At 49.7% G+C, this 13228-nt stretch overlaps 1 protein-coding gene across 1 annotated transcript; it reads left to right on the top strand.

Moving 5' to 3' along the window:
• The first annotated feature begins 2671 nt into the window (after positions 1 to 2671).
• On the top strand, positions 2672 to 12168 carry LOC139321790 (protein DGCR6-like). Its single transcript, XM_070950674.1, has 5 exons — positions 2672 to 2855; positions 5708 to 5868; positions 7289 to 7389; positions 7551 to 7691; positions 11742 to 12168. Exons 1-5 carry the CDS (start codon positions 2686 to 2688, stop codon positions 11823 to 11825), a joined length of 657 nt encoding a protein of 218 aa, XP_070806775.1. The 5' UTR covers positions 2672 to 2685; the 3' UTR covers positions 11826 to 12168.
• The last annotated feature ends 1060 nt before the right edge of the window (positions 12169 to 13228 follow it).

Below are 13228 nucleotides of genomic sequence, written 5' to 3'. Positions count from 1 at the left end.
TCTAATGTTAGAATTCTTTTGTTCGCTAACGTCGCCCATTCTTTTAACCATACAAGGATTGCTGCCTTGTGATATGTTTCCCAAATAGGTAATCCTAGCCCTCCCCTATTTTTTTTATCTTGTAAACTCCTGATTGCTATTCTTGGTTTTTTCCCTCCCCATATAAACTTCCTGATAATGGCATTGAGTTCATTGAAAAATTTTTTATCCAATTTGATTGGCGCTGTTTGAAACAAGAACAGCAATTTGGGTAGGATACTCATTTTAATGGTCGCTATCCTCCCGAGGAAGGAAATTTGCAACTTCCCCCACTTCTCCAAATCTTGTTTTATACTTTTTACCAGGGGTATATAATTGTCTTCTTTAAGGGCCGAATACTTTGTTGAGATCCATACTCCCAAATATTTTACTTTTTTCGCAATTTGGATTCCCATAGATTCCTCCAGGACTTCTTTTTGATTTTTCGTCATATTTTTAGTGAGCATTTTAGTTTTAGATTTGTTTAATTTAAGTCCTGCTACTTCTCCATATTTATCAAGTGTTTCCAATATGTGTACCTGTTTCAACCGGTTCTTCCATGATTAGGACGACGTCATCCGCAAACGCTTGAACTTTATATATTTCCTTCCTTATTTTGAGCCCTTTAATTTGACCGCTCTCTCTAATCTTTTTCAATAGCACTTCTAGTGCCAGTATGTACAAAAGTGGTGACATTGGGCATCCCTGTCTTACTCCTTTACTGATCTGAAATGTTTTGGTGAGTTCCCCATTTACTAGAATGTTGGCCCTTTGTTTCTCATAGATCGTCTTTATTGTATTTGTAAAATTTTGTCCAAATCCACAAGTCTTAAAGCTGCCAAGTTTGAAGACCTCTGCCTTAGACATTGCTGTGGTTGAGAAAGAAAGAACTAGAGAGACCAAGCCCTGAAACTGAACTAGGCCAGAGGTCCCCAACCCCCAGTCCGTGGATCAGCATGGGGCCCAGGCATGCCAGAAACTGGACCACACAAATAAGCGAAGCCCCATCTGTGACATGCAGGCAGCATGCAAAACCACACACCCTCTGGTCCACAGAAAAACCTCTCTCCACGGAACCTGTCTCTGATGCCCCAAAAGTTGGGGGCCACTGGACCAGGGGTGAAATCCAGCAGGTTCTGGAGAACCGGTAGCAGAAATTTGGAGCAGTTTGGAGAACCGGCAAATACCACCTCTGGCTGGCCCCAGAGTGGGGTGGGAATGGAGATTTTGCAATATCCTTCCCCCAGGAGTGGGGAGGGAATGGGGATTTTGCAGCATCCTTCCCCTGCCACGCCCACCAAGCCACACCCACAGAACCAGTAGTAAAAAAAAATTGGATTTCACCACTGCACTGAACTACTTTATACCTGGGATGGAAAGAACCTTCTTCTGCAGTCTTCCTGGCCAGGAACTCCCTTCTCTGTGGCTGCTGGATGGAACCTGGCTCCTTCTTGCCTCTTTTCTCACCCTACATTCTTGGGGTGGTTTATGCTTCTCCTGCGCCAGTTCCTGCAGCTAAACCCTACTCTCCAAACATATCCAGAGGCTGCAACTCTTGCCAGCCAGAAGAGGGCAACCCAGAGATACCAAAACCCTAATGCTCGGCTGCCCTCTGGGGGTGAAAGGCTCACCCAGGATTTCAAGGGAGGAAACAGACAAAGGGGTGTGTGTAGCACGTGGAGTAACCAGCATTGGGGTCCCTTGGGAAGCCTTTATCACAGGGGAATCCTTGCTATGTTGAGGTGCGGAGTCAAAGCGCCTCCTCCTGGCATCCCACCGGTGAATCGGGGATCCACTGTTTGAAGATGAGAAGGACCAAGGGAGACATGATAGCAGTCTTCCAATATTGGAGGGGCTGCCACAGAGAAGGGGGAGAGTCAATCTATTTTCCAAAGCACCCGAAGGCCAGAGAAGGAATAATGGATGGAGACTGAACAAGGAGAGATTCAACCTGGAAATAAGGAGGAATTTCCTGACAGTGAGAACAATCAACCAGTGGAACAGAAGTTGCCTTCGGAAGTTGTGGGAGCTTCATCCCTGGAAGTTTTCAAGAAGAGACTGGACTGGCATCACTGGGGGAGTGGGTTGGACTAGATGACCTACAAGGTCCCTTCCAATTTTGTTGATCTCTAAAAGATCGCCATTTCCTGACCACGTGCTGGAATTGCAACTATCCGCCAAGCCGGAGAGCTGATCCGGAAGGCTCGGATTCGAAAAACAGCTTATGAAAGACTGTTACTGTACATGGAGGCTCACATGCAACTCTTCCGAGCGCTCGTCGGACAGGAGGCTGGGGGTCCAGGCGGAGGTGGAGAGGGGGGGGGGTCGGGGAGAGACGTGATTTTGCACCCTTGTAAGCAACGGTAACGGAATCCGAGCCAGCAAGCAACACCCAGGACGTGGCTCTGCCAATGCAGGTTTGGGTCGCATCAACCGAAGCGCCAGCTGGACATCCCCAGAGGAGACCCCGGCCGCCTCTTAGCAGCAGCTAAGGCAGGAGAAAGCAGCCCCGGGGAGGGGAGGGGAGGGGGCAAGGCGGAGGAAGCCCCCCCTCACTCCGTCTGGGAGGGGGAGGGGCGAGGGGAGGGGCGTCTGCAGGCTCGCGCGAGAAGCCGCCGCCGCGCTCCGCCCCCCTCCCTCCTACCCTCCCCCCCAGCCCTGCAGTCCATGGAGCGGTTCGGGGCTGCCTTCGTCTTCCCGGAGGGCGAGGCGGGAGGGACCCCGGCCGGAGGAGGAGGAGGAGGGGGCGGCTTGGGCGGCGACCGTCCGGCGCGGCAGCAGGCGCGGCACTACCAGCTGCTCTCGGAGCTGCAGGCGCTGGTCAAGGAGCTGCCCAGGTGGGTGGGGGGAATGGGGGGTGAGGGGGGGCCGCGGGGTCTCCAGCCCCCTTCCCTCCCCCCCCCGACCGCAACGTCCGAAGGTGGTGGGGGGGGCAGAGGGAGCTACCCGGAAGCCCCAGGGGAAGGGGGGTGCCTGGTTTTGGGGGGCACAGTCAGGGGGTGTTTGTTCAGGGGGGAGGCAAATTTAAGGAAGGGCAGCTTCTGGAAAGCCTAACGCGATGTTGTCTAAAAAGGCGTTTTTTTTTTAAAAAAAAAAAAACCAAAAATCCTCTTTGCCCCCCTTGTCTCCCCTTCCCCATCTTCCTTTCCTCCTCGCATCCCCATCCCCCTCTCTTCCCCTCCCCTTTTTTTAATTTGATTTATATGCCGGAGACTCAGGGCGGCTTACAGTGCGTCAATCAATAGCCTTCATCCTTTTGTATATTTATACAAAATCAGCTTATTGCCCCCACAATCCGGGTCCTCATTTTACCTACCTTAGAAAGGATGGAAGGCTGAGTCGACCTTGAGCCTGGGGAGATTTGAACCCTGCAGTAATTGCAGGCAGCGGATGTTAATAACAGTGCTTTAGTCTGCTGTGCCACCAGGGCTCTGGTTTTTAACCCCCTCTTTCTCCCAGACCCCTCCCTACCCCCCTCCCCTTCAGCCTGTCCCCCACCCTCTCGCCCTCACCCCCCACCCTAAATCCAACCCAGATTCTCACCCTCACTCACCCCTCTGAAGGCTTCCCCAGAGTCCAGGAGCCCCACTGAAGGGCAGCTTATCTGCAGGAAGGCACCTTCCCTCTGACAACTGACAGTAACTGACCCTTCAGCCAGCAGGGATGACATCATAAAGCCATCCGATTCCCAAGGAGGTGACCGGCCTCCCTTCTCCACCTATCGGAGGGCACCTGCTCCTCCACCTTGGTGACCTACATCCCTGCCACACAAAGCTCTCTAGGAAGCTACCAAAGTGGTCACTCAAGCTGCCTATTTGTCATTTTTTTTGCAAGGTAGCCGTAGCTCTTTGGATGTGGATGGCCTCTTGCGATAGAAGCTCCACTAAGCTCCCCCGAGCAGCTTGATGGTCTGCTGTTTGCTTTCTGAAGTCAGGGGTTGGAAGCAGGCTTAATTAACTGGGTTTAGGGTAGGCCTTGAAATACATTTAGAACAGAGCAGGAATAGGAATAGAGCTGGAAGGGACCTTGGAGGTCTTCTAGTCCAGCCCCCTGCTCAAGCAGGAGATCCTATACCATTTCAGACAAGTGACTGTCCAGTCTCTTCGTTAAAGCCTCCAGGGATGGAGCACCCATAATTTCTGGTGGCAAGCTGTACCACTGGCTAAGTGTCCTCACTTTAGGAAGGTTTCTACCTTAATTCCAACCTGGAATTAAGAAGTTTCTCCTTAATTCCAGGTTGCTTCTCTCCTTGATTAGTTTCCAACCATTGTTTCTGCTCCTGCTTTCTGGTGCTTTGGAGAATTATTTGACCCCCTCTTCTTTGTGGCAGCCTCTCAAGTACCGTTATCATGTCACCCCTAATTCTTCTTTTCTTTAGACTTGCCGAACCCAAATCCTGCAGCCGTTCTTCATCTGTTTTAGTCTCCAGGCCCTTATTTGTCCCATTGTCCAACAAGACTGAGCTAACACAGGGGTGTCAAACTCAATTTCGTGGAGGGCCACATCAGGGTTGTGTTTGACCTGAAAGGGGGGGGTGCAGTATGGCCAGCATGACATCACTTGTATCGGGAGCGCCTGTGGTGGCCCCAGCGCTCTGCCAGAGAAAATGGGCTCCCGAGCTCCGTTTTCGGCTGCAACGGCCTCCTGCAACCCTCTGCCAGTGAAAATTGAGCTTGGGAGGGCTGCGCGTGGCCCTCCCAAGCTCTGTTTTCGCTGGCAGAGGCACAGCAGGCCAGCTGAAATGAAAAAATGCTGGTGACCTTTTACCCCTGCACCATAGAGAGTATTTTAACTTACTGCAACCTTTATTGCCAATTGCACAGTGGCAGATAGGACAGCGCTCCAGAGGGTCAACGTCATTGCCCAGAGGATTATGGGTTGCCCTTTCCCCTCTTTGGAAGAGCTTAATAGCCCCCCTGCCTTAAGAAAGTTCAAAACATTTTTAAAGATCCATCTCATCCTGGGCACCTTTTTTTTTTTTTTTTTTGAACTGTTACCATCTGGCAGACGGTACAGGACAATAAAAACAAGGACAAATAGGCTGAAAAACAGCTTCTATCCCAGGGCAGTAACTATACTGAATTCTACTGTATAGTGCAGTGATGGCTAACCCCCGCGCGTGCCCACACCCATGCATGTGCGACCCCCCCCCCCGCACTCCCCCCCGCTTTTGGCACGCGATGGCCCGGTAGGCCTGTCTTTTGCTCTCCCCAGGCTCCAGAGCCTCTCATGGCCTCCCCCGTGGAAGGCCTCTGGAGACCGAAAACGGCGCATGTGCTGACTTCTCGTGAAACCGGAAGGCCTGAAAATTAGTTGGCCGGCGCACGCATGCGTGCTGGAGCTGACCTCGCGTGCCCACCGATATGGCTCCACGTGCCACCTGTGGCATGCGTGCCATAGGTTCACCATCATGGGTATGGTGCAATATTAATGCAATATCGGGTTTTCAATTCAGTTGTATAGAATGTGAAGGATGTGTGTTTGTGTTTTATTTTTATAATTATAATCTAGACTGAAGATGGCATTTAATTTCGTTGTACGAGGTGCAATGACAAAAAAGTAAACTAACGATTGAAAGAGGCAATTTACGGGCCTCTTTCCATGGTTGAGTGTTGAGTTTCCATGGTTGAGATTCACTTGCCCTCCCGTTCAGCGCAGTCCTGATGACACAGAAGTTTCTTTCCCCCAGTTCTTCTCAGCAGAGGCTGTCCTACACCATCCTCAGCGACCTGGCCTTGGCCCTCCTTGACGGGACCGTCTTTGAGATCGTACAGGGCCTGCTGGACATCCAGCACCTGACGGAGCGAAACCTCTACAACCAGCGGCTCAAACTGCAGACGGAGCATCGAGGCAAGTGAGCCGCTTGCACAAAGTTGGGCTGTGAAATAAATGACCTGGGAGGCAGAGGGTTTTAAGATGTTTGGGTAGTTTAATTTAGATTCCTGCACTGAAAGGGGCTTGGACCCGAAGGCTGCAGTGGAGAAGCTCTGATACAGATACAGATTAACAGAGTTGGAAGGGACCTTGTAGGTCATCTAGTCCAACCCCCCGCCCAAGCAGGAGACCCTCCACCATTTCTGACAGAGGGCAGTCCGGTCTCTTCTTGAAAGCCTCCATGAAGCTCCCACAACTTCTGAAGGCAACTTCAGTTCCATTGGTTTATTTTATTATTTATTTATTTATTTATTATTAGTCATATTTCTATGCCGCCCACTCTCCGAGGACTCTGGGCGGCTTACACCAAAGACAGTATACTAAATAGCATATTGCCCTCTAACAATCTGGGTCCTCATTTTACCCACCTCGGAAGGATGGAAGGCTGAGTCAACCTTGAGCCAGTGAGATTTGATCCGCTGATCTGCTGAACTAGCAGTCAGCTGAAGTAGCTGCAGTACTGCACCCTAACCACTGCGCCACTTTGATTGGTTGACTGATCCCTTCTCCCTCCCTTTCTATTGTCCAGCCACTCTAGCTCCCTGTGCTGGTCATTACGGGAAGTCCTTGACTTATGACCACAATTGAGCCCAAAATTTCCGTTCTTAAGTGAGACTCTTGTTAAATGAGTTTTGCCCCATTTTACGACCTTCCTCAGCACAGTGAATCTAGCTTCCCGGTTGACTTTGCTTGTCAAAAGATCGCAAGAGGTGTCACATGACCTTGGGACACACCAACGGTCGTAAGTATGAGTCAGTTGCCAAGCACCTGAATTATGATCGCATGAGCAAAGGGATGCTACAAAGGTTGCAACTGTGAAAAACGGTTGCAAGTCACTTTTTTCAGTGCCGTTGTAACCAGTGCCTTGGTGGCACAGCGGACTAAAGTACTGTTAAAGTAGCACTTAGCTGGCAGCTGCCTGCAATTACTGCGAGTTCAAATCTCACCAGGCTCAAGGTTGACTCAGCCTTCCATCCTTCCGAGGTAGGTAAAATGAGGACCTGGATTGTGGGGGCAATAAGCTGACTTTGTATAAAAAAGAACACCACTTGGGGGGGCCCAAAAGCCCTACTAAGCAGGTATATACAAAAGCATGAAGGCTATTGCTTAATGCATTATAAGCCGCCCTGAGTCTCCGGAGAAGGGCGGCATATAAATTGAACCAATAAATAAATGAATAAATAAACTTTGAGCGGTCACTAAAGGAACTGTTGTAAGTCGAGGACTACCTGTACACTCCAGGAACACAGCAGAGTGGCCAACAGAGGCTGTGAGTAGGTTAGTCTGGCTGCATCCTGGGGACCTCATTCCGTTTTCCCGCTCCCTTTCTCCCCAGCCCTGAAGCAGGAGACCTTCCGCAAACACAAGGAGGACCAGCAGAGCTGCCAGCCACACAACCTGCCCCTTCTGAAGGCCGCTCAGCAGCGAGAGGTGGAGGTAAAGGCAGCCGTAGCCGCAGTCGGAGTACCCTTGGTGGGGGTGAAGGTGGGATGGAGGGCCTCCTTGCCCCTTAGCCCATGGCTTGAAGCTCCGTTCAAAATGCCAAACGCTGTTAATGGCGGTTCTCCTTTGGCCTTCTGGGTTTCTCCTTTGCTCAGGCTGTGGAGCAGCGAATTCAGACCGAGCTGCGGATGATGGACGAGAAAATAGTCTTGGAGCTGGATCAGAAAGTGGTGGACCAGCAGAGCACCCTGGAGAAAGCTGGCGTCTCTGGCTTCTACATCACCACCAATCCCCAGGTCTGTTTAGGCCGGAAGGCTGCCTTGCCCAAAGCTGAGTGCCAGCAAGAAGGTGGGAGGATGGGGGAGGGGGCTGCAGATCCCCTAATTCTGGGGGGGGGAAAGCTACTCACTCTAGAGCCATGATGGCGAACCTATGGCATGCGTGCCACAGGTTGCACACAGAGCCATATCGGTGGGCATCCAAGCATTGCCCTAGCTCAGCTCTGGTGCCCGTGCGTGCGCAGGCCAACTGATTTTCGGGCCCACCGGAAGTCGGGAAACAGGCTGTTTCCAGCCTCCAGGGGGGAGGCCCGTTTTTCACTCTCCCCAGGCTCCAGAAACTTTCTAGGAGCCTATGGAGGGTGAAAATGGCCTTCCCCACCCCCCTGAAGGCCAGAAACGTGGGACCGGAGGTCCGGAAATGGGCCATTTCCAGCCTCCGGAGGGTCTCGGGGGGGGTGGGGGTGGAGGCCGTTTTCACCCTCCCCAGGCTCCAAGAAAGCCTCTGGAGCCTGGGGAGGGCGAAAAATGGGCCTACTGGGCCCACCGTGCCATTGCGTGCCAAAAGCAGGGGGGAGCGCAGAGAGGTTGCCCGCACATGTGTTTGTGGGGGGGGGGTGCATTGAATTATGGGTGTGGGCACACACTGCGCGCAACACCCCCACACTTCCCATCCCCACTTTTGGCACGCGACAGCAAAAAAGTTAGCTATCACTGCTCTAGCAGGGAGAGATGCAAGGGCCCATCTTCTCCCCTCCTGAGATTAAGGGATGGGGGCTCTAGCGGCCCACCCACTTGGAAATTGCTTAACAATCAGAGCAGCCTGCTAGGAATAGAGGGAATGGGGGCTCGTCTACCAGACCTGCAGAATCTCTTTACATAGCAGCAACAGATGGCCCTGGAGGAGAAACACGTGTTTATTTTTTATACTATGAAGGGGAGTGGTGTAGTGGCCTAGAGGTGGAGCTCTCGCCTCACAATCAGGAGGGTGTGTGTTCGATCCTAGGTAGAGGCAGATTTTTCTCTCTCTGGGCACATGGATAATTTATCTGCTGAACAAAACTCCACACTGGTGACAGGAAGGGGATCTGGCCAGTAAAGCACTTTGCTACCTCCATTCAGTTGCCCAGACTCCACCCTGCAAGGGATTTAAAAGAAGATGATGATTGTAAGCCAGCCAAGGCTGGCAAGTCAGTGACCTATAGGTGGTGATAAACGGTGACAAAAGGGGGGGGGGAAATTAAGACACCCCTCAAAAAGAAGGCCTAGCCATTTTTTCGAGGGTCAAAGAAAAATAAAACCCGGTCATATTTTCGAAGAAACACAGTAGCAGAGTGTTTAATGGCCGGATGCCCTTCCTGTCACCAATGCGGAGTTTTTTTCAGCAGATCTATTCTCATTGTGCCCAGTGGTCCTCTCATCCCTTTCTTCTATTCTCCCGAAAACTAGGGAAACTCCTTTCTGAGACCCTTCCCATCCCGCTTCCTCCTTCAGAGACAGATTGCATTTATCAGACCGTGGTCTAGGCTGTGGTTCTTCCCAAGGTCGTTCCCACCGACCATTAAGCAATCTGGAATTAAGGAGAAACTTCCTAACAGTGAGGACAATCAACCAGCGGAAGAGCTTTGCCTTCAGAAGTTGTGGATGCTTTGTCACTGGAGGTTTTTAAGAAGAGATTGGACAAACATTTGTCCAGAATGGTATAGGGCGGGTGTCAGCAACCTGCGGCTCTGGAGCCGCATGTGGCTCTTTGACCCCTCTCCTGCGGCTCCCTGCCAACAGAGAGAGAGAGAGAGAGAAATGAGAGAGAGAGAGAAAAGGGGAGAAAGAGAGAAAAATGAGAAAATGAGGGAAGGAGAGAATGAGAGAGAGGAAAAAGAGAGAGAAACAAAGGAGAGAGAGAGGGTGAGAAAGAGAGAGGGTGAGAGAGAGAGAGGGAAATGAGAGAGAGAAATGAGAGAGAGAGAGAAAAGGGGAGAAAGAGAAAAATGAGAAAATGAGGGAAGGAGAGAAAGAGAGAGGAAAAAGAGAGAAACAAAGGAGAGAGAGAGGGTGAGAAAGAGAGGGTGAGAGAGAGAGAGAGAAATGAGAGAGAGAGAGAAAAGGGGAGAAAGAGAGAAATGAGAAAATGAGGGAAGGAGAGAATGAGAGAGGGGAAAAAGAGAGAAACAAAGAGAGAGAGGGTGAGAAAGAGAGAGAGAGAGAGAAATGAGAGAGAGAAATGAGAGAGAAATGAGAGAGAGAGAAAAGGGGAGAAAGAGAGAAAAATGAGAAAATGAGGGAAGGAGAGAATGAGAGAGAGGAAAAAGAGAGAGAAACAAAGGAGAGAGAGAGGGTGAGAAAGAGAGAGGGTGAGAGAGAGAGAGAGAGAGGGAAATGAGAGAGAGAAATGAGAGAGAGAGAGAAAAGGGGAGAAAGAGAAAAATGAGAAAATGAGGGAAGGAGAGAAAGAGAGGAAAAAGAGAGAAACAAAGGAGAGAGAGAGGGTGAGAAAGAGAGGGTGAGAGAGAGAGAGAGAAATGAGAGAGAGAGAGAAAAGGGGAGAAAGAGAGAGAAATGAGAAAATGAGGGAAGGAGAGAATGAGAGAGGGGAAAAAGAGAGAAACAAAGAGAGAGAGGGTGAGAAAGAGAGAGAGAGAGAGAAATGAGAGAGAGAAATGAGAGAGAGAGAAAAGGGGAGAAAGAGAGAAAAATGAGAAAATGAGGGAAGGAGAGAGAGGAAAAAGAGAGAGAAACAAAGGAGAGAGGGTGAGAAAGAGAGAGGGTGAGAGAAATGAGAGAGCTGGAGGGAGAGAATAAGAGAGAGGGAAAAGAGAGGGAAACAAATGAGAGAGAAAAGGGGAGGGAGGGGGAGAGAGACCCATTTCCCACAGAAAACACCGGGAGCCACAAAACCTGGGAAGACATGGCTTATTGGGTGATGCGACTGGGTGGGCCACCCCCACCCAGATTTAGTGGCTTCCGGTGTTTTCTGTGGGAAACGGGTCCAAATGGCTCTGAGTGTTTAAGGTTTCAGACCCCTGGTATAGGGCCTCCTGCTTTGAGCAGGGACCTGGACTAGAAGACCTCCAAGGTCCCTTCCAGCTCTAGTCTGATTGATAGACTACACTCTCTGCCTTCCTCTGCCTCATCTTCCTCCTTGCATCCAGAATCCAAACCAGGGGAGACATTTTGAAACCTTCTAGCAGGCTGGGTCTACACAGGGATTTGGCTCCTCAGCAGGAAGGGGGTTAAAGTTACCTTGGGGTTGTTGTTACTGAGATGTTTGGGGAGGGGAAAGGGGGAGAGACAAGGACTGCTGCTTCCTGAGATGCTAACTGTCCTCATCTCCTCCTCCTCCTCCTCTCCCATTCCCTCCGAGCTCTCATAGCCTCCTGGATGAGCTTCTCATCCAGAGGTTGAGCTTCTGACCTTCTGAATTCTGGGAGCTGGAGTCCACAAGTCTTAAAGCTGCCAAGTTTGAAGACCTCTGGATGAGAAGCTTGTCATCCAGAGGTCTCATCCAGAGCTTTTCATCCAGAGGTCTTCAAACTTGGCAGCTTTAAGACTTGTGGACTCCAACTCCCAGAATTCAGGTCAGAAGCTCAACCTCTGGATGAGAAGCTCATCCAGGAGGCTATGAGAGCTCGGAGGGAATGGGAGAGGAGGAGGAGGAGGAGGAGGAGGAGGAGGAGGAGGAGGAGGAGGAGGAGGAGGAGGAGGAGGAGGAGGAGGAGGAGGAGGAGGAGGAGATGAGGACAGTTAGCATCTCAGGAAGCAGCAGTCCTTGTCTCTCATCCAGAGGTCTTCAAACTTGGCAGCTTTAAGACTTGTGGACTCCAACTCCCAGAATTCTTCAGCCAGCTATGCTGGCTGGAGAATTCTGGGAGTTGAATTCCACAAGTCTTAAAGTTGCCAAGTTTGAAGACCTCTGTTCTAATCCATTGTTTGTGGGCCGGATGTGGGAAGTGGGTTGGCTTTTCCCTTTGCTTCTTGCAAGATGTTGTGCCGATGGATGGGTGGAAGAAGTTGGCTTGCTTTTATTCCTAAATTAAATGTAACATAAAACTCTTTTTGTTTCTCTCCCAGGAATTGATGCTCCAAATGAATATGCTGGAGCTCATTCGGAAGCTGCAGCAAAGGGAAGTGCAGCCCAGGCAGCTGTTCTCTTGAGAAGGGACACGGGGACCGTCTCCCACCACGCCTGGTATTGACCCTCGTGGCTCTGGTGGAAAAATGGATGACGAGCGTGTTGTTTTTATTTAAGAGGCTTGCCCCACAAGAGAGCAGAACAAGGCCAGGGGTCAGGGCGAGCTTTCTTGCTGCCCCCCACCCACCCCCCGCGCGCGAAGGAGCTCAGATCGAGTTTGTCTTTAGTCCTTCTCAGAACGCGGGTCCTGGTTTGTTTGTTTTTTAATAACGCTTGAGGAATTTCCAAAATATCTAAAGGTTGATATTTTGAAATTGTAATATAGGGAATACAGGCTGTAAAAAGGCAATAAACGCCATTTATTTATTCAGTATTTAGATTTCTATGGATGCCCATCTCAAATACATGATTCCAGGTGCCTAACAGTATTCAAAAGGATAAAAACATAGATTAAAAAATGGAAAACACATAGCGGGGGGGGGGGCTGGAATTACAGAAGCAACCATCAACATTCAGCCCCACCAAGAAAGGGGCTCTGTTGTATAGCTCAGTTCAAGCCCACGGCCAACTCTCCAAGTTTTTCGTCTTGGAGAAGGAAGCGTTGGGAGAAGGAACAAGAAGAGCCCCATGGATGGGAGTGTTTCCAGAATTTGATTTTTATGATATGGAACAGTTTTTTTTAATCACTCCCATATATTTAGCAAACAGCATTTTATATACCACTTCACAGTGTTTTACAGCCTTCTCTAAGTGATTTACAGAATCAGCCTCTTGCCCCCAAAAATCTGGGTCCTCATTTTACCGACCTCAGAAAATTGTAAGGCTGAGCCAACCTTCAGCCAGTCAGGATCAAACCCCTGGCAGACAGCAGAATTAGCCTGCAATACTGCATTCCAACCACTGCGCCACCACAGTTCCAGTATTCTGATACACAATGAATTAGTGTTAAATGTCTTTTAAACTTGGTAACCTGATGATGTTAGGACATCAACTCCCACAATTCCCCAGTCAACAACCTGGGAGTTGGCCCAAACATGAGAACTGGAAATAAGGTACTTGCAGATAATAGGTAAAAATAGGATTTCTTTATTGTTCTGATTCCGTTATATGTGGAGAATAGAATGAATAGAGCAGAGCACAGCACAACACAACATAATTTTTTATTAGCCAAGTGTGATTGGACACACAAGGAATTTCGGGTGCATAAACTCACAGTATATATGCAAACAACAAATAATTGGTCATAGATCATAAATAATAATTACAATAATTAATCATAAGTTACAAACATCAATTTTATAAATCATAAACTAATATAAGTTAGGAAAGATGAGAAATAAGACAGTGCTGTGGGAATTAAATGTTTAGCCAAGTAATGGCATGGGTGGAAAATCTGTCCTGGTGTCTAGTTTTGGGGTGCAATATC

The sequence above is a fragment of the Pituophis catenifer genome, unplaced genomic scaffold, assembly GCF_029215685.1.
Source record: "Pituophis catenifer annectens isolate HBS135680 unplaced genomic scaffold, rPitCat1.0.hap2 SCAF_10, whole genome shotgun sequence".
Lineage (NCBI taxonomy): Eukaryota > Metazoa > Chordata > Lepidosauria > Squamata > Colubridae > Pituophis > Pituophis catenifer.
The sequence above is the reverse complement of the archived record's forward strand: the minus strand, read 5'-3'. Positions and strand labels throughout refer to the sequence as shown.